Source organism: Gymnodraco acuticeps, unplaced genomic scaffold, assembly GCF_902827175.1.
Source record: "Gymnodraco acuticeps unplaced genomic scaffold, fGymAcu1.1, whole genome shotgun sequence".
Taxonomy (NCBI): domain Eukaryota; kingdom Metazoa; phylum Chordata; class Actinopteri; order Perciformes; family Bathydraconidae; genus Gymnodraco; species Gymnodraco acuticeps.
Window position 1 is genome coordinate 3,816,255 of NW_022990940.1, and position 20,101 is coordinate 3,836,355.

Here is a 20,101-nt window from a genome sequence, read left to right on the forward strand (position 1 = left end):
TCTCTAGGGACAGAGGTAGCAGATACAGCCAGGTAGCGCTTTGCTAACATTGCAACATAAGGATATTTGGCGTTTGTAATAGCTTTGGCTCGGTCTGATCTTTTTGCGAGTGGTGGAGGCTTACATGCTAGCGGGAGTTGGGTTTGCACTTCAGTCTTTTTTCTTTTGGTACCGGTGATATTCACGTTCGGGTGATGCCTTTTCAAGAGTGTGCAAGTTTGATGTATTGCCAGCCGCGTAACTAATTTTAGTTGAACAATGCCGACAAACAGCTTTGGTTCGGTCCACCTGTCTTTGTCCTTCATCCTTGTACGTAACTGCGAAACCAAAATGTTCCCAAACCGGAGACTTCAATGATGCTGGAGGATTTTCGAGCTCAACTTTATCTGCGTTCGCCATTAATTTTCGATAGTTCCTCAAATTACTGACTACATTTGAACGCATCCCTCTGACCAGCTCTCATAGTATGCCTCTCATCCAATGAAATGACTTGCTCGCTCTATGACGCGTTGAACCCAATGTGACCAAATTACTCTGAATGCTGCGACGCAGCACCTGAGATTACTTCCAAAAAGTTGTTCACGTTCTCAATTTTTTACGTTTAACGTTATATTCGTTCGGTACACTTCGGTACACACCTGTACCGAACCGAAGGGCCCGTACCGAATAATTTCGGTACGGGTACGTGTACCGTTACACCCCTAGTATGCAGTGATGAACCCACAGAAAATGATAACCCTGCCGCAGGGTGCAAATTTAACATTTCAATGTTAAAATTGTACCACTCAATAAAATACTATCATTCTTGTTGGCAGGTGGTAACTGGTGAGTGATACAAATCTACTAGCCACTTGCATATTTTCCCAGCATTTGTCTTGTAAATTGTGCTAAAAAAATTCCTCAGGAGAATTTTAGAATCTTACAACCAACTGTTTTGATTTTATGGCCAGCAGATTTGCTGTTTTGAACTCCCTCTCCTGGTTGTCAATTTATAAATTCATAACAGCAGACAGACCCGGTCCATTTTGCTTTATTCTCCTAAGGAATGCTGAATGACTACTTATGCTGTACCATGTTCAGATGACGTTGTTTTTAAAGTGTGCTATACAAATAAAATGTATTATCATTATTATTATTCACTGAACATGGTGATGGGCAAATGTTTGCCAGTTGCAAAAACATAGCTCAGTACATAAAGTTTACATACATTATATTTTGACTTTTGGGATTTAGTTAAGGTCACATCAATTAGCATGAAATGTAACTGTGTTTAAACACTTTATTAAGACCAAATATGTCTTAAAAAGTAATAATTGTGTCCACTTGGGGGCAGAAGAAAGATGTTGTGAACACAATACTGACCTTTAAGTTAAAATGGTGATAGCAAACAGTAGCTTATTTACACATACAGCAGGTACGGAGCAGCATTATCATTCATTGGGTGTCCTGTTTGTCTCCACCTGATGAATGTTAGTCCAATATTCCCTCTTCTTCATCCCGCTTTTGGCCTCTACCAAGGAGGGGAAATATATTGGGGGGTGAGAGGAGAAATGGATGTGTACTTTAAAAGGCTTGATAAAGTGATGTATGTAAGATGAAAGAGGTGTGGATGATGAATAGAGATTGGTGCGTCGGTAAAGAAAGCAGACAAACAGGGGTGAATGGTTCAACCGGGTTTATTTGAAATAGTCCTGACAGACGGTTAGAGCCCTTTGCTAAGCTTCTAACATAAGTTAGCTTATTAACTTCATTTTAAATGATTGCTGCTCCGAGCAAATCAATTTCAGTCAAGACCAATGCTTATTGGGATGAACTGAAATAACCTCAGGTCTGCATTCTGCACCTCTGTCCATGAGCTGAAATATATGCTGGAGAACCTCTATGTGGAGAACTCATTAATAATTGATGCTGTTACAAAACACATGATAGGGGGGCTGCAGCAAGATAGATGATGTGTGCTGCAAACTTAAGTGATCAGCTATGGTTGTATAGACTAGAACTGAATGTGTTTTTTGATCCCAAATGGATTTAATGAGGTTATCGAGAATGCGTACAGTAGATTAATGCTTACTTTGACTCTCTAGAGTGACTCATGTCATTGTATTATGTGTTATCGTTATAAGAAAGTTCAGGAGGGATCATGGCAGCCTTTAGATTATAAACGTCACTCTAAAATGCCAGGATGGAATACTCTCACCAGCTGCAGCTTAATAGGAACCATGAATGAGTTATACAATGGCCTTTCACAACAAGGTCTGTTAAGATTTCATTAAGAAAAGCACTACACCATTCCCATAGCTGTGGCTAATAGATTATCGTCGTTTTACATGCCAGCTCAAGCTTTGTTTATGCTGCTGTAACTAAATGTGATGCTCATTGGGCTCAATGACATTTTGTGTCTGCAAAATATCAACTTTTCTGGAGCTAAGAACAACAACATTTTCTTTAAATCTAGATTACCACACTTGTGTGATGTCTTCAATGGGTTTTGATTGAGTCACAGTGTTGTTTTCACAAATTAAATAGCTATGAAATTTTCTGAATTCAAAACGGTGGTCCTTTAAGTCTGAGTTAGAGATGCACAATATTCTGCATTTGTGTTTAAAAACCTTCCCTGGATAGATACATTTTACAAAAGCACAAAAACAATTGATATAGTTTGAGGTTGCTAATAGAATTGTATTTGGTTTTGATCTTTGCCTGTCTCTGACGTATCCCTTTCTGATGCATCCCCCAATTCCCGCTGTGGGACGTCTAGCTTCCCAAATGAAACCGGATCTTTAGAATTCACTGTGCCCTCTAAGATCTCAATGAGGATTGGTTGATACGAACGTCCATCGCTACTTCCCAGCTCCAGATATCCAACTCTTCCTCTCCCTCGGGTGTGAAGAGGAAACTAGACCCTGTGTCGACCATCCTCCCTTGTACATTTAGTTTGGATGAACCTCCCTGTCAGCACCATTATTCAGCGAGACATTACAACTGCAAGTTTGCATCCAGCAATCGCCCATTTGGAAACTCTCTGTCATCATGGGAGCCCCAGAAGAAGAAGCTCCTCGTCCACCATCGGACATCACAGTGTACGGGGCCAATTGTTCCCTCCACGGCCTTAGCCATATCTTCCTGCCCGGTGGAGTGACTATTCGACGGCTGCTTTGGGCAGCCGCATTCAGTTCCTCCCTTTCCTTCTTCCTCTACCAAGTGGCTGACCGTGTGATCGAGTACTACCAGTACCCCCATGTCACTATCCTCGATGAGATGGACGTGCCCGTCATGTACTTCCCAGCCATCACCATCTGCAACTACAACAGCTATCGAAAGTCCCAGATTCTGAGGAATGACATTTTCTGGATGGCCGGTCTATTGGGTGTGGAGCAAGGGGATTTTGATGACTTCATGGCCGCTGTGGGGCAGCCCACGGACAACAGCAAGTTCTTCCCCAGCAAGTCCTTCAACATGCTGGAGTTTGTACAGAGGGCCAGCCACAGCATGGATGAAATGTTGCTCGACTGCAAATATAGAGGCAAGGACTGCGGTCCAGAGAACTTTACCATAGTAAGTATGGCTTCTTCTAGCTGCGTCCATACAATATTACGGGAAACACATTCATCCTTAAGTAGGCTGTAAGAGGACTATCTTCTGGTAGTATCCTTAATACTTTATAATTGCTCAGTAGGATGGATGCTAGTTTGTAAAATATTTATCAGATTATCTAAAATAATAAGTTTTTTACTTTAAGTTAGAATGTTAAAAGAAAACCTTGAGCGGCAACATGGCCAACAACTGAGAGCTTTTTGATAGTCACTATAATGCTCCCATTTAAATTCTTCATTCTGCCCACGATACATTTAATTATGAGTCAGTTTATGTTCTTGAACACCAGAAAACATTACAGCGAAGCTCTGCCGTAAGAGAGTTGTTCTCTTTATAAAATGAGAATTGTCATGATGAGACATACACATCAGATATCTTTAATGAAAGAAGTCCCTTTCATTCAAATTATGTTGTAATGTCTTCACTAATGGTCCCATAATCCTTCCTTTGTAAATAATTAATGGCATGTTTGTCTAAAGATTCACCAGCTCCTGGGGGAAAACCAGGTATGGGGTGTAACGCAGGAACAATTCTAAGGAATACTAATAAAGCCATATTTTATCTCTCTTACAAGAGCTGGTGCCAAAAGCAGAAAGATATGTGTACGGCTTTTATGGTGCAATAATTATACTGTGTCCAATTCTTCATTTTATGACTATTACTAATAGTGATTTTTCTTGAAGGAGAAATGAGAGATACTTCCCTAAAATTGTCCTCGGAAAGATGTAAACTACTGAGTTACCATATGGTTCAACAAAACTCTCCTGACATCACGCATCATGCATTATGGAGCAAACATATGGCGTTTTGAAAACCAGTAGAGTTTTAATGCGGTATTGTTTATTTTTGTAAATACCTCAGAAGAATAATCTTCATAGTAGTAATGGCATCAAATGTCCTAGTGTTTTGTCTGAGCATTTTATGCTTTTATTTTGGTTAAATCCTAGATTATTTTCGTTCTTGACTTCACCAGAGAGAATAATCATGTCAGCAGAATTTGAATGGAACTCAATCGTCCTGCTGCAGAAACAGGAGAGACAGGAAAAGGATTGTATTTCTATTAAATGGGCCATCGATTTGAGGGATGATAGCCAAGCACCAAGATGGGTGTGTCAGGGTGTACAAGTGAAAGTGAGGGAAATGATTTATACTAATTACTTAGTACGTCTAAAATGGCAATACAATTATTTTGTGTGAGAGAGAATAGTTTCAATAGATCTCACAGTAAACTTAACATCTACTATAAAAAGAGCTTCAGACTTGTTTATGAAAATGGTGAACCGGATTTGAGTTCCCAAAACCAAAGCAGCTTATGAAGGCAGATTTTGATATCGATGTGGTCAGTCAAGTGACCTTGGCTCTTTCACATCCCAATGTAGAAAGGACACGTTTCAGCTAAATGTCAGAAACTGGAGATGCTCTGAGGGCCTATGTATAGAGGGGACTCATTAAATATTCATGGAGCTGCCTGAATTCCCTTCCTCGGCCTGCTGATCTTACTGTGGGAGGCTCAGAGGCAGTCCCCCTCACCGGAGATGAGATGTGATGGAATTGAGATTACCCATTATATACTTCAGGAACATCACTGCCAGATGACTCACGCAAGGTCTAGACAACATCTGATAATTAGGAAAAAAAACGGAGGAAGTATATGCATAACAACATCATTCAAATGCCTTTTAGTTTAGCGTTTTAGGTTTGAGTGTTGTGCATTTGGATTTGGCGTTAAATCAGCAAAACATTGAAACAAATAGAATATGAACTTTTCATATTTGAATCCCTTAGAATACTTTTATTGTTGCTCTCCCTTACCTGTATGATATTTCAATCTCAGTTAAATATTTGTTATGTTTTACTGTGATATGTCTGTATATTTGTATCAAAGTCACACAAAGAAAGACTGGCTGAAGAAACTACAGCATGTCTTCAGTGACAGGAAAGAGCAGATGTTTCTACTAATGAGTTGGATATGGGTGCAGTGGTATTGAGAAATCTTGGAGAGGAAATATCAGGGCCCCCACGAGCAATTATTCCCTCTGCATAAAGTAATGAAATATCTTTTGGGGGGGAGGATGCTGTAATTCACTGGAGGAGAACGAGTCGCAGATATTAAAGGCTGGCAGATGGTAGATGCTAGAAATGTTCTACCCAGTGCTAAAAATATATACAGCAAGATAGCTTTGAATGTCCATGAATCAATCTGTAAGTGAACTATGACAATAAGCTTTGTTCAGATTACACTGAACGCTTCCATAGTATACAACTTTTTATTTTTACAGGTCAGACAGTGCATCACTAAACACATTAAAGACGATATCAGATCTCAACATACCGCTCGCAGAACAACTTTCTTTTGTGGAAGCTTTATTTCATTATCAATGTTTTTATCACGCCGCAATCTTGTTGCAGTACATATCGTCTCCGAGCTAGTGTGTGATTGATTGCCTCATTAATACTCAAAAGTGTCAGCCCCCCCCAACACATCCCATCACACTGCTGTGGATTAGACCTCCAAGATTTGCTCAGACCAAATAAATCATCTGTCAGTGTGTATATGCAGGATTCATGCTGAAGTTGGCGTGATATCATTTCAATCGATCACCAGCTCAGAGCTTTAGCTGGCTTGGGCCTAATGCGGAGAGTTGATTCTAACACATTTATCCTTTAAGTGTTGAACTCATGTTGTGTGATTGACCTTACTGTTGATGTATCAAATTGTGTTGACATCATTATATTTAATTATGGCTCTGTATGTGGTGGTTGCGGATCTGTTCAGGGGCTGCTGAAACAGAAGCAGGATGTGGAGTTTTACTTCCACTGCAGTATAGTCTAGAGGCTTTGGAGGTCAAAGGAAAGAGAAAGGTGAGTAAAGGAGGCAGTAGAAAGGATTGAGTGTTAGAAAGAAAATAGGCAGTGTTGAAGATAGGAAAAAGGGACAGTGGCAGCTTATAACAAGAGAGATGGATAAAGGGCTCAGATGGGGGGTGTTGGGTAAGACATAGAGTTGGAGGAGAGAGCTACAAAGACAAGGTGGAAACAAAAGGCAAAGGAGGGGAGTTGAAGGAAAAGGAGGCGGTGCTGTGCTTAGATTGAAGTGGGACTGGGACTCAGCAGAGGACCGACACCATCATTGTGATTCAGCCTGCTTTGAAATGAAGCCAGAGCCAGGATGCACACCTGGAAGCGTTAGGAGAGATGAAGGGAAGATATGTGCGAAGGAGCAGAGAATTACAGTACTGCCTCGGGCATGAAAAGTAAGGGAGCTAAAAAATAAAGCTCCACAGTTCAAACAATAGAATAAACAAATCTGAGGCGGTGCGTGAGGATGACAGGCCAGATAGCAAATACCTAATGTGTTTGTTCCATTACTCAGTGTCAGTGAAGGCCAGTGCCGGAGCCACTGTTACTCTAAGTGCAGTATTGGCAGTCCGATCAATGGCGCTGAAGAGGAATAGTGAGGAATTCATAGCACGGGGACGCTTTTTTGCTGACTTGCACATCAGGGCGCAGATACTACCAGAGGCAGACATTGGAGGTGCCAGTTGACAGAACCCTCTTAAGTTAATTGGCTTGTTAGGTGGAGACATTGGACACAAGAGTGGCTCTGTCCAAAACCAATAGTGCCGTTATGTTGTGTTGTAGATTATCAGCCTTCTGGCACAGTGTCATTTCCAAACAAAAGCATGTGTTAGTGCTTTTAACACTCATATTTTCAAATTGAACTATGGGCTTGGCTTGGTTTCATATCATATGTCCTTTTGATCTTGGATTACCTTCCCTGCCCATATATATATTTTGTTTCCACTAATGGCCTCTGTGATCTATACCCTTCTCTCTGAGCCAATAGTTACAATGTCATGCTCCTGAAGTATTGTATTGCTATCTTCTTTCAAGTAAACTGAGATTCCCCTTGACACCACCAGTCACTGTACAGGGGAAGCCAGACATGACAGTTTGATAGAAACAGCTGTTTTTTGGGAACAATGATTAATGATGTAACACACATTTCAGTTTAAAAGAAATCCTATACATTTAAAGGATGTAATGACATTTCTTTGAATGCTGGAAAGAGCCAGATTGAATGTGTAACCTTGCGAATATTTAGGAATATGATTTTGAATTCCTAATATGTTCACCTGAGACAAGGCTAAGTCTTAATGCATTGCTATTATTCTATGGTGCTTTTCCCGCAGCTGGCAAGTGCTTACGATGCTTAGCTTTTTGGGGGTAAAGCGGGCAAAATGGATTCAGGAAAGTATACCAAAAGCCTCCGGCTGCGCAAACAAGATGTGAACATGCACAAAGAAAAGAGATTATCCTTGCAAATGAAGGTACCGGGGAGGAAATATGAGGAGTGAGTTTATCAAAGTGGGACTGCGGGCTGCGGACTGAAAGCTTGAGTGACAGCGAACTTATGTTTTTTTAGTTGGATCCTGCCTGGAATGGAACAGGGGAACAAGATGGCAGGTGTAGCCGGCAGCATCTGTTTTTTATTGATACAGACTGTAGCTGCTCTCCACCTGGTCTACCTAGGTGGGGGGGGGGGGGTTACTGTATATGTGCTGTGTCAGAGATGTTTACAATTACTGGTGAAGTCTTGTATTTCCCCTTACTGAACCTAAAAGATCAAATAGTCTTTTGCACAATAAGATTTATGTTAAATATACTCTCCCCCTTTCTTTTCTTACCAAGGAAATGCCAATGTTTCCCCCTTTTTGATGGATTTTATATGAAGTATTTCAAAGTATAAGCCCCTCTTAGCTAAAATCCATTTTTGCTTCCCTGGCAATACTCGTGCAGAATACAAAGTGGCTGCCGCTTGCTTTTCAATGAGGTTAGTTTCATTTAGAGGCAGGCCACAAGATGTCTCCCTCTGCTAAAGAAGCTGCCCGTTCAGCACAGTGACATCCCTGATTGCAAGTGTTTTGGATCTAACCGTCTCTCTTCTGTAACAGATTTACATTTCTTTGGTCCTAAATCACATTCTTACAGAGGACTTCTAGGTTTTTCTCTGGACTTGATTTGTATGGTCTAGAAATTCAAGGTAGCCGTGTTGTGAAATTACTCAATGGTTGAAAACTTTGCTGCAATAGATGTGGAATATTTCCTTAATATCCAACAAATCAGCTTTATTTATTTAAGCTTTAATTGTTAATTTTATTTATTTTAAGGAACTGTAAACTGTATTTATTTCAATGATCCTATATTCATTAAGTAGATCGATCTAATGTGTTGCAGTCACTTTACTTTCTACATTAAATAGAAAAATAAAGAATTGGTTATGTTGATCTGAAATGTAAAGTAAATGATAGATTCCTTGATTGACAGATAGAAGAAAACTGCTTTTTAAGTTAAATTAGAAAGATAGAAGATTGTATTCATTCATATATATAGGTCAATTTTCCATTATTTTCTTAATTAATTTATTAATTAATCATTGTGGAGAAATGCTGATCACAATGTCCATGTGCCAGAGCTAGTATTATGAACTGATTGTTTTTTCTGTCTTAGAGTCAGAAACATCCAGAATATTGTGTTCATCATCATTCTATCATAGAAGAATAAATAAAATGTTCACAATTGATTTTGGCATGTTTACTTGCTTTCTATCAATCGAAATACAAACTAATCAATTTAGCTGTACAGTATCTGGACAATAATACTGGATATAGCTTTTTTTATACTTTCTAGTGCTTGCCTCTTCTCTGTCCGAGCTGTGTGTGTATCTGAAGTGAATATAATTGCTGCCAGGATTTCATTTGGTGTTTCATTCTCACTGGTCCTTGAAGGATCTCTTCCCTTCTTCTCAGTCAAAACTCTGCTCCTCCTCTAATGAGACCTCTGGGGTTCAGCCAGGCTTTGACATGAAAGAGGATTGTTCGTGTAATTTCCTGACAGTATCTGAAGTGAATATAATTGCTGCCAGGACCGATCACTGAGTCGGTCTCAAGGCTGGACAGTAAATGTACATATCTGAGGGATAGTTATCTTTTAAATAGTTCTACTTTTCAATCAAATGGCAATCAGCTTCTCATTTGGCAAATTGTATCACACCATGATTCTCTAATTACATGCTTGAATACTGAGACAAATATGACATGTCTCTGCATCCTCAGAAAGATAACAATAGAAATGTGGGAGCAGCAGAAATGTGTTTTCATAAGGAGGATAACGATTTTACAGACTCAAGAAAATAATTTGACTCAGCCTGGAGCGCTTTGTAGTCTGATTGCAGTGCTGTCTTAGAGGGGTTATTTTAATTAAATTAAAGATTTTGTAAACGGATTTTACAAATAAAGACAGCTTCAAAGTAAGTCACACACAAGTGTAAGCCACGTTATGAATATTTCTAAAGCACTGCAGTTCAGGGCAGACACACCATTGCAGAGTGTTACATCAGATAGGTAAGCTTTATTGATTAGATTAGAAATACTGTACAGTCATGTTTTATTTGCAGTAACACAAGCCAGGAGTAAATACAGACATATTGGAAACAAAACTAGATACTCCATTCCTTTCTCTTTACCAAGAAAATCATTGATACTGCTGACATTTCTTTTTTAAAGAAATGTTTGCTGTGAAAGAGCTCCATGTCTGCTGGATGTTTGAATACAACTGTTTGCCAACATATTCTCTACTAACTTAAAGTATTAACTCATTATACTGTAAGTCAGTGTTGTGGTTAAAGCTTGTTGCACTGCCCCAAGTGGCAAGTCTAAAGCTTTGCATACATGATGTCTCCGATTGTGGATGCAAAGCAGCTCACATCACTCACTAAAGTGTGTTTACCAAGTAACTCAACTGTGTCCATTTGACATAAGATAAATAAGATGAGATAAGATAGTACTTTATTGATCCCAATTTGGGAAATGTTTGCGTTGCAGCAGCATGAAAAATAAATGTAAATAAGCAACTACTTGCAGCATAAAACAGATTGTGCCTCACTCAGATTGTGACACTCAACACATATTGCTTAGAAGTTTGCCATCAACCTGAGAGGTGGATATACAGTATGTCAGTGTTGTGTTTGCAGCTTGTTTTGGCTACACACAGGTACAGCTACAGCAGGTTTAAAGATCACCTATTATGCAAAATCCACTTGTTCATGTCTTTCATACATCAACATGTGTCTCCTCTGTGTAAAGAGATTCTGAAAGTTTTAGGAAGAAAGATTCGCTCACTTTTTGTCCTGATCCATTTCTATAAAAACCTGTCTGAAAATGAGCTGATCAGATTTTGACCACTTTATGAAGTCATAACGATTTTTTGGCTTGTGTAACCATTAGCCAATCACCAACCAAGGTAACCCCCACCTTATTTTCATCTAAAGTAACAGACAGAGAATCAGCCCTTTTGAAACAGGGCTGAAACAGAGGGGTTTATGGGATGCTACAATGATCTGTTTGGTATTTGGAGCCAAACACTTCAGAGACATGTTTTGTATATATCTGAGGCCTATAATATATTGATGAAAAACAGTATAATAGGGGACCTTTAAGACAAAAATGCTGGAAATCCTTATAATTGATGCTAAAACTTGAGAATGTTGGGTATTCTTGTTGAGAGGATGACTAAAAACCTTTTTTGATTATCAAAATTTACATTTTTCCCATTCATTCTCAACAACAACAAAAAACAGCAATACTTCACCAAGTTACAGACAGGTAATTCTTACACACACCATCAACATGAGAAGTGGTAAAATGCCAAAGTGAACCCTCACAGATGCTGTCTTCAGTTTTCTGAAAAGTGGTAAATGATCCCCCAGGAGAATCATTCTGGACTTTCCAGTTCCGGCTCTATCATGTTCAGGTTGAGGGGACAGAGGAGCAGAAAGCTGCACCAAATCCTGCATGGACTCAGGGGATGGAGGAGTGATGAAGCCCTGGGAGTGCAGCACTGTTTACGTTACATAAATAAGATGGCAGCAGTCCAAGGAGTGATTCATAAATGAAGTTATACCAGTGCAAAGCTCTGCACATGGATAATGACGACTGGTTGACTAAATACTACTAATACAGATTACAATAATGTGTGAGGAGTTTACAAATGTTTATGTGTCTCTGAGCAGCGTAATAAAAAGGGTCCGACAGGAGAGAGTGAGCTGGATCTGTCATGCTTTTCCGGTTATTACCCGTCCCCTTGTGTGTTATGAAGGTCTTTATGCATATAAACGGTCTGCAAAGTCAAAAACCCTCAAAGTACACCCTGTAGCGAGTACAACTCTAACACAGAAAATACCTGTCTATGCTGCCCCAGAACGCCTCGTTGGAGATTTCTCATTTTCCATTGTTTGCTTCCTGGGTTCTGTGACGTGTGAACTTGGCTAACTATCAGGGAGTCCCCATTGACTTGCATAGAGCTCCCTGAATGCTGGTAATAGACGAGTTGGGATCGCGGAGAAATGCTCTCCGCAGACCCAATCTCACAGCGTTATAATAAACCTTTTTCTTACTCAATATCTAGCCACACTTATTGTTTTTACTTCGGCTGTGAGTGTTTGTGTGTGCTCAGGATGAGTTTCGCTTGTTCTCGCTGTATCGCCGACCCGGAAACTTGTCTGCTCCTCTCAGCAGATTGCAGCGGCGAGCAGCAGCAAGCCTCGCAACGTCCCGACCTATCAGAGCACACTGGGCTCACAGGGAGGGGGGGGGGCAGGAGCTCCAACTAGCCGTTTAGGACAGAGAGTGAATACACATACTATACAGAGATGCTGTATGAGAAACCAATGTGAGTTTGGGAAATTGCACAATATAAATCTATTCTAGTAGACCTCAACAATGGAAATATGATCAGTAGAAATGGCCATGACATGGGACCTTTAAAACATCCCCAATAGTCCAGAATAGAGGAAATCTTTGTTGCATAAAAAGAAGTACAGAAAGAAGACAACTCAAATATAGAAAGATAAACAGTACTGGGAAGATCATTAACAGGTTTTCAAAGGTCTACAATGTTTAAAATGCAAAATCGAGAAAATTGAGTACAGCGTCTAATCAATAATGCATATTAGGTGATCGAAAAACGTAAAGCTGATTGTTGGAAATCTGCAGGAAGCACATTAAACAGAGTAATGATGATTGTCATGCATTGCCTGTGTCCAGGGGCGGTTCTAGGGGGGGCCAGTGCCCCCCTAACACTGACCTCTGACCCCCCTGTGGCCCCGCTAACAATGAAAAGTGTTTTTGTTTTGTTTTTTTAAATGTATATTTTCTGGTACTCGGTTTGCCAAAAACCGCAGGATTTTGTTGCTGTAATGTGAGATTGTGCAGACACCCTTATGTAAAGTAGAGATGTAACTGTTCATTACCTTTATTTTTATATAAATATGGTGTTAGTGCAAACATTGCACTATAACTTAAGCTGAAGCTAACAGTAATAACTATAAGATCTATCTGAAATAAATAAGTGTACTGAAACAAATACCAATAACTGTATTGCATTGTTTTCTTATGCGCAATTACTTCATACTGTCTAGTTCTCTTTTTCGTCCTGCATTTATTGTGCCCCCCTCAGAAAATAACTGGCCCCCCAGTGGCCCCCCCAGTCAAATTGGTCTAGAACCGCCACTGCCTGTGTCTAACCTCTGCAGCTGGGAGTAATTAAACTGCGCTGTGGTTCAAACTGCTAACGAAGGACAATTCATTGGCTTCTATAGGAAAACGGAGCTTGAGTAATTAAATTAATAGCACCTCATATCTATTGATATTCTTCCAAAGAAACCAAGAATAAAGGAAGTCCATGCAGCTGGTCAATAGGTGGAGAAACCAGGCAGTTAGCTTTAACTCTGATAAGGTTTTATTGTTGGAGTTAGTTACTGGCGGAGCGCTCATGAAGCCTTAGTATTTTTCTCTTCTTTGTTTTGCTTTGTTATTGGGTCTGACAGTTATCTACACTCAAAATACAGCGTTTTGTTTACTTTGAATGGATCTTTCCCAAACATAAAGAGAATCTTTAATAGTACAATTAAACACAGCCCATCTGGTTGTTTCTAAAAATAAAAAGTTTTGAACATAAGGCTAAAGAGAAAGCAATGTCAAGCAGTTGTGTTGCATTCCAGTAAGAACAAATTAGGTGTTGTGCAAACATGAAATCCAATAGCTGTTAGGGAAGCTGGACCCCTGCAATTAATTTAGATGTTTAACTTTTTTTTTACCATAAAGCCCTGAAAGATAGCAGGGACAACAACTGTGCTGTTAATGAGGCTTCTCTTTATTTTCTGTATCCAGACATTCATTAATATTATCGGACTTGTATTACAACAACTTTTAAACACAGACAAAACTGTTCTGCATGATTCTCTCTTTGTTATAATTAAATGATTTAGTCTTTTATTAAATTGTCTGCAGATAAATTCAAATGTTATGAAATACCGCAATAATTTTATTGAATTTAGTTTGGAGTTCAGTTCATTAACAAATGTGCTGGTAGGAATAAAAGACTCCCATAGGTTAACCTTTTGATCCTTAGATTAAAATATGCATCCTCCGCACTTAATGATAGAATGGTTTTGATAATGTTAACAGTTATTAGCCAAACCCTTTTCTCTGTTTGTTATATTAAGTTAATTTACACATTCAACACCTCTTTTCTGTGTAAAAGGGAATTGACACATAATCATTTACTCAGACCATTTACTCTATGTAAATGAAAACTGCCACCACAGATAAATTAGAAATGTAAAAGCGTGCTTTGTGGCTTTCTGTACATACATTTTCTTTTGCACAATGACTTTCCTGGAGTCTCCGCTTCCAGTCTATGCTAAGCTAACAGCCTAGCTATAGCATCATCTATAGCGTACAGATATTTGAGGGTTGTTGATCATTTTATCTTACTCTCACCTTGAAAAATGCTATTCTTCAAAATGTTGAATGATTTCTGTTAGGTCAAATGTCTCTTAAGTTCTCTCCTTTTCTGTTGTTTAACAACTAGATCCAATCAAATGTATACAGTCCAATGTATTGCTTAACTTAAAATGGGCAACCTTTACCTCAATTACACACAGTTATCCAACATTGTCTCCATTTTCCCTTTTCAGAATATGTGTATTTGATCACCACAGCTGTGATCAGTTTACTTAGCCAACAGTCACATTATAAAATGAAAAGATTCCAGCTAACATAATGGAAAATAGTCTCAGTGCGAATGTGACCCTTCTGCCAAACAGAATACTTTAATAGTCTCACATAAATGGAGCAAAGCAACTTTTATATAGCCAGAGTCACATCTGCATGCTGCGGCATGTCAGCGCTCATTACATTGCATTTGTGAAATTGGCAGAAAAGAGGATCGAGGAGATGTGCCATACTGGATTTTTCGAACACATTTTTAAGGGGATTTTTCATCCAACTAGCGGGCTCCCGTCAGGTCAGTTATCAATTATATAGATGTATTGAGCCAGGAGCGAGCTGCAGATTCTCCAATATTTTTCTGTTTGAGAGTTTCTTTATAACAATTATTTGTACTTTGATTGATACCTCCCCCGCCTCTCTACACAATCGGAGGTCTACTTCATCACCGGAGGAAAACAATTTAATTCACTGGCTCCACCTCATTGCAACAAGCGTTATACTCCCTTCTGCAGGCTGCAAGTCAACAGTCTCAGAAGCATATCTTCAATCTGTGTAAAAAGGGAGGAGTTGGGTTCTGGGCAGCTACGGCACAAAGAGAGAAACCACCGGAATCTGCAAGTATTGTCTGGCACTGGAGAGGGAGATGGAGGAGTAAAAGATCAGAGCAACAGGGGTAAGCCTCTCCGGATTTTCAAAGTGATTGCCTCTGGGAGTGAAGCCGTCGCTAACATCTGCCATTATCACGTCCATTTATCTCTTGATGATGGCTACGCATGATGTTTTTTTATTAATGGACTGATTCAGCTGATTTTCCCATAAAGGAATCATTATGTAAATCAATGTTACCTCCCCAAAGGAGCTCAGTTCCTTTGTTTTCGGCAAATAATTTTCAAGCGTGAACAGTGGGACAGCTTCACATCAGGACTCCAGTCGCTGCTACCTGGAAATCGTGATAGTTAAACCTGGAGATGGTTGTGTGTGAATTAGACATGTGTAGGGTTGGAATCTAAGAAACAGCAATTAGTAAAGAAGCGTCCACCTTAACAGAAGCAATTATGGTTAAAGCACCAATATCCGAAACAGTCGCCATGGGACCATCGCTTAAAGAAAGTGATGCCCAAGAGACTCCTGTCCGAAAGAAGTCCAGATCACTTAAACCAACACTGAAAGAGATCACTGTGGATTTCATAATGAGGACCAAAGTTCATGGTTTGAAGTTTATCTTCTTTCCGGACAAGTCGAAACTGCAGCGAGTCATCTGGATCATGGCCTTCTTCCTTTGTATCAGTCTGCTGTGCACCTTGTCCTGGAATCGGATCCTCTACCTGATGTCCTACCCTGCCATCACCAAGATCTACATGGTGTGGGCTCACAACATGTCCTTCCCAGCTGTTACTTTCTGCAACAAGAACGTGTTCCGCATGTCCGCTCTGACCAAGGATGACCTGTACCACAGTGGCTACTGGATGGACCTGATGTACCCCAATCACACAGTGGTGGAGCAGAGCGTGTCCCTGCTCAGAGACAGCCACATACAGGGTCTCCTGAACCTGTTGGACTTCAAAAACTACACCCCGCCCCCTGCTTTCAGCACCAACACCACAGAGATGATGGGACGCCTCGGCCACCAGCTGGAGGACATGCTGCTGGAGTGCAAGTTCAGAGGGGACCCCTGCACCTACAAACACTTCAGTACTGTATGTACAGAGAGAAAGATGGTGTTTGTCAGCTGTGGATATGAATGGTTGTTTACAAGGTGTATTAATAATTCATGGCAGCATTTGACGACCCAATCTCAATCTCTCGGGGTGTTTTTGAGCTTCAAAGCTGAAAACAAGCCTTTACTGTTTTTACCTCTCACACATGACAGATGTTTTCTTTATTAAACTAAACGTCTACAAAAGTCAGTCCCGGAAACAAATGCTTCCTTCATGTTGTGGTGAAAATGTCACGGCATGTCATCATCAAGGATGTTGTTGTCTTCTTTACACTCTTCTTAGTTTCTCATTTGGTTATACTCTGCCTGGCAATTCTTACTCACAGTTGCTTTAACGCCTTTTTGCTTTACAACCCGTGACAACAATAGAAAGGTAGACAAATTAGAGCATTAATAATTCAAACAAGTAAATCAGTTAAAATGAAAAATGTAGCTTCCCTTATTAAACATCTGGAAGGCATGGGCAGTGTACGGTTTTGTATTGAAAATGCAGCAAAGCCTAAAATAAAACGTTAATTACGTTTTAAGCAAGCAATGTATGCTGCATGGAGGAATTGGATGATGTTATCACAATAGTAATATTTCTTTCTCCAATGTTTTCAAAACAGCCTTTAACATCAGAAAATATGAAAGGCTCAACAGAGAAACTTCTGCAGTGAGAAATCCGCCTGCAGAGCGACTCATTTATTTCTACAGCACTGAGAATAATTTAAATCTGGGACACACTGGTAGATTTAAAGCAGTAACCTGTCACTGGATCTTCATTTAACCAGATATATTAGTATATACAGCGTAATGAAAACCTAACCTGTAACTATGACTACTACAGTGAATATATTTGAAATGCAAAGTCTTGCACACTGCAGTATGTCAGCTGTCAACGGTGGCTTCCCTGTTTTGCAGATACCAATGCAGAATCTCTGCAATCTCTAGCATGACGGTCAGATTGCATGGAGCCATAATTGGGATTTAAACTGTATTGTGCTTGGAGAGAGAGAGAGGTATATGGTGTGGCTGTGATGTGACAGAATGAAGCTCCTTTTTTATCTAAACTTAAATCTGAATCTTTAAAGAGAGGTCTCTAGTTACAGTACTCTTGCAGACCTCATTATACAGCCAGCAGGGGGAAAGGACCAAAGCTGTCTTATCTATCCGAGCTGCATGCCCGTCTGTCTGTGTCTGGACGTGGAACACTGACTCTGATCTCTGGAGATCAGCTTCGCCATGCTGGTTGAATTTTTTGCCAGAAGCCCTATCACCCCAACCTCAGCACACTGGGTAGTGAAAATTAACCATTGGATGACATTCCAGTACTACTGGTGTTGTGAAGAAAAACCTCGACAGCCACATAAGCATCATGTCAGGATGTACAATGTTTGTACGGCCAATTATTGTTTGCCAAGGAAGAATATTTGGACATCCATGATCATTAATGTAGGAAGTGTGGCTCAATTTAGCAAATCACTATTTAAATTCAACAATGAGGGTTTTAGATGGAAGTTTGAAAAACTGAAAATGACCTAGTTCTGAAATTAACCATTTATAAAAAAATGTGGTTTGAATTCCCCTTATTATATTTTCAGGAAGTGATGTTACATTTGGAGAAAAAAATCCAATCTGTCTTGATTAATCTGATGTTGAAGTTTTAATTTCAATATTGCAGTTTGACCAACCTTGTTGAATTATTGAAATTCAAGTTGAAATGATTGACTGAAAAACAAAATTCGACATATTTTATTAGTAGAGTACATGTGTTAAATTCAGTGGTATTGTTCTGCAACATAACATTTAATTGTGATTACATTTCACAATAGTATATTCAATAATATTTTAATTTAATTCATAATAAACATTTTTAAGCCTTTCTTTCATTTTATTGTGTTATGTTGGTGTATGATTGGTCATCCTGATTCTTTCACACTCACCCCATTTAAATATGAAGTTTTTTGCCACCAACACCAACAAGCAGATATTGTTGTAACTTTGATAAACTTGTGATGAACTCTTTTCTTTAAAACGGTGCAGATTTTTCTGGTGAAATATCAGGGGTGGGGAAAAATAGGACCCAAATGCAGTAAGAGGACTAAAAGGTTAGGTAACAAAAAGCGAGCTTTATTTCCCAAAGCTGATGACAACAGAAAACAAGGAACAACTTAACATTACCAAAACCCGGGGAGTACGAGGAAGGATCAGGACAGAAAACCTCAGGAACAAGCATGGAGCGTGACAAGTAGCATGGACAAGAGCATGGACATCAAGAGACAGACAGGTAACATAGACGAGGAGAGAGGAACAGACATGGAGCAGAGGGGAAGACAAGACTAAATACACAGAAGGGTAATCACAGGACAAGACACAGCTGGGCAGGGGAGGCAGAAACACAAGGGCAACAGGTGAACACAATCAGACAATCAGACACACCAGGGAAACTAACGACAGGAAGGTAAACACAGGAAGTAGGATCAGACAAGAAACAAGGAGGAAAACATTTAAAAAATAAAAAGGTGGAAATTAAATTAAATCATGATATGAAATGCATGAATAACAGATATTGAAGTTCCTCATAGTGTTGCATAACCAATCAATTCTGCTGTGTGGTAATCGTATCTCGAACTGATAGACTTAGCTTGAATTGACACAATCCTTTAAGCCATTTTCAGAATTGTACGTTTTCTTAGTCTTGATCCAAACTCGAGTTCAGTTTCAACTGACAACATTTACAATCGTGATGCAGATTTATTGCGACTTGTTTTGCAGAGGGTGGAGAATTTTCCAATCACAGTGAAAATCCATAGACTTGAAAAACATTAAATATCTGTCAACTGTGACTCTAAAGCAAAAGCTGAAAACAAGTCATTTAATTAGATCTGAAAGATATTTTGTGTGAGGCAATGTACTGTAAAGATTGCACATCAAGCGGTAAGTCAAGACACACAAATATGTTTTTCAAGCTCAAAAAAGAGTTTGTGTGTGTGTCCAGAGAGCATTCACCTCAGGTGTTTCTTATTTAATGACGGCAATATAGTACATTCTTTCTTAAGATACTCAGAGGAAATTTGGAGTGAAATTGTGTGAAGATTGATAGCTGCGGCTGCTGCGAAGGAAAGCTCATTCATTCCTCAATTCAGAGCCAGTTTAAAGTCGGTGCTGTTTCTCTGATAATCACAAAGCCTCTGCAATGATTAGCGGTACTGCACAATTACAGGCTGACATGTAATACATCTTGTAAAAGTGCACAATTTACCACAGCACAGTGGAAAGGCTTTAACTTTTCATTTACGCTCCTTCTTTTTCTCTGCTCTTTCTTTACAGATTTACACACGCTACGGAAAATGCTACACTTTCAACTCTGGAAAAGACGGCAACCCTTTGTTGACCACGTTAAAAGGCGGCACGGGGAACGGCTTGGAGATCATGTTGGACATCCAGCAGGATGAATACCTGCCTGTTTGGGGAGAGACAGGTCAGTATAAAGCAGTAAACGGTAACATTTTATCCTTGTGAAAATCCCTCCATCTTGTGTGGTTACACTGAAAATCCAATCTATTCTCGTCACAAATCATTTATCTAGCAGGAGGATGTATTACTTTATTAAGATAACATAATCACAATATTTTCCCAGGTTTTCTTATCTTCTTTTTACTGCCTATTGTCTTCAGAACTTCGACTACACAGAAGTGATGTACTAGCTATTACTATGTTTAATAGTATAAAATGA

General features: G+C 39.5%; 1 protein-coding gene across 6 annotated transcripts in view; it reads left to right on the forward strand.

The window, feature by feature from the left end:
- asic1c (acid-sensing (proton-gated) ion channel 1c) overlaps positions 1–20,101 on the forward strand; it is a 111,035-nt gene that overhangs the window by 74,940 nt on the left and 15,994 nt on the right. For 2 of the 6 annotated variants that reach the window (XM_034234652.1, XM_034234654.1), the window contains exons 1-2: positions 15,267–16,363; positions 19,696–19,846. In XM_034234652.1, the coding sequence (XP_034090543.1) occupies positions 15,722–16,363; positions 19,696–19,846 (793 nt within the window). In that variant the 5' untranslated portion in view covers positions 15,267–15,721. Of the gene's footprint in view, positions 1–3,018; positions 3,556–15,265; positions 16,364–19,695; positions 19,847–20,101 lie in introns of those variants that run through there. The other 4 variants (XM_034234655.1, XM_034234650.1, XM_034234651.1 and 1 more) reach the window with 4 other exon arrangements.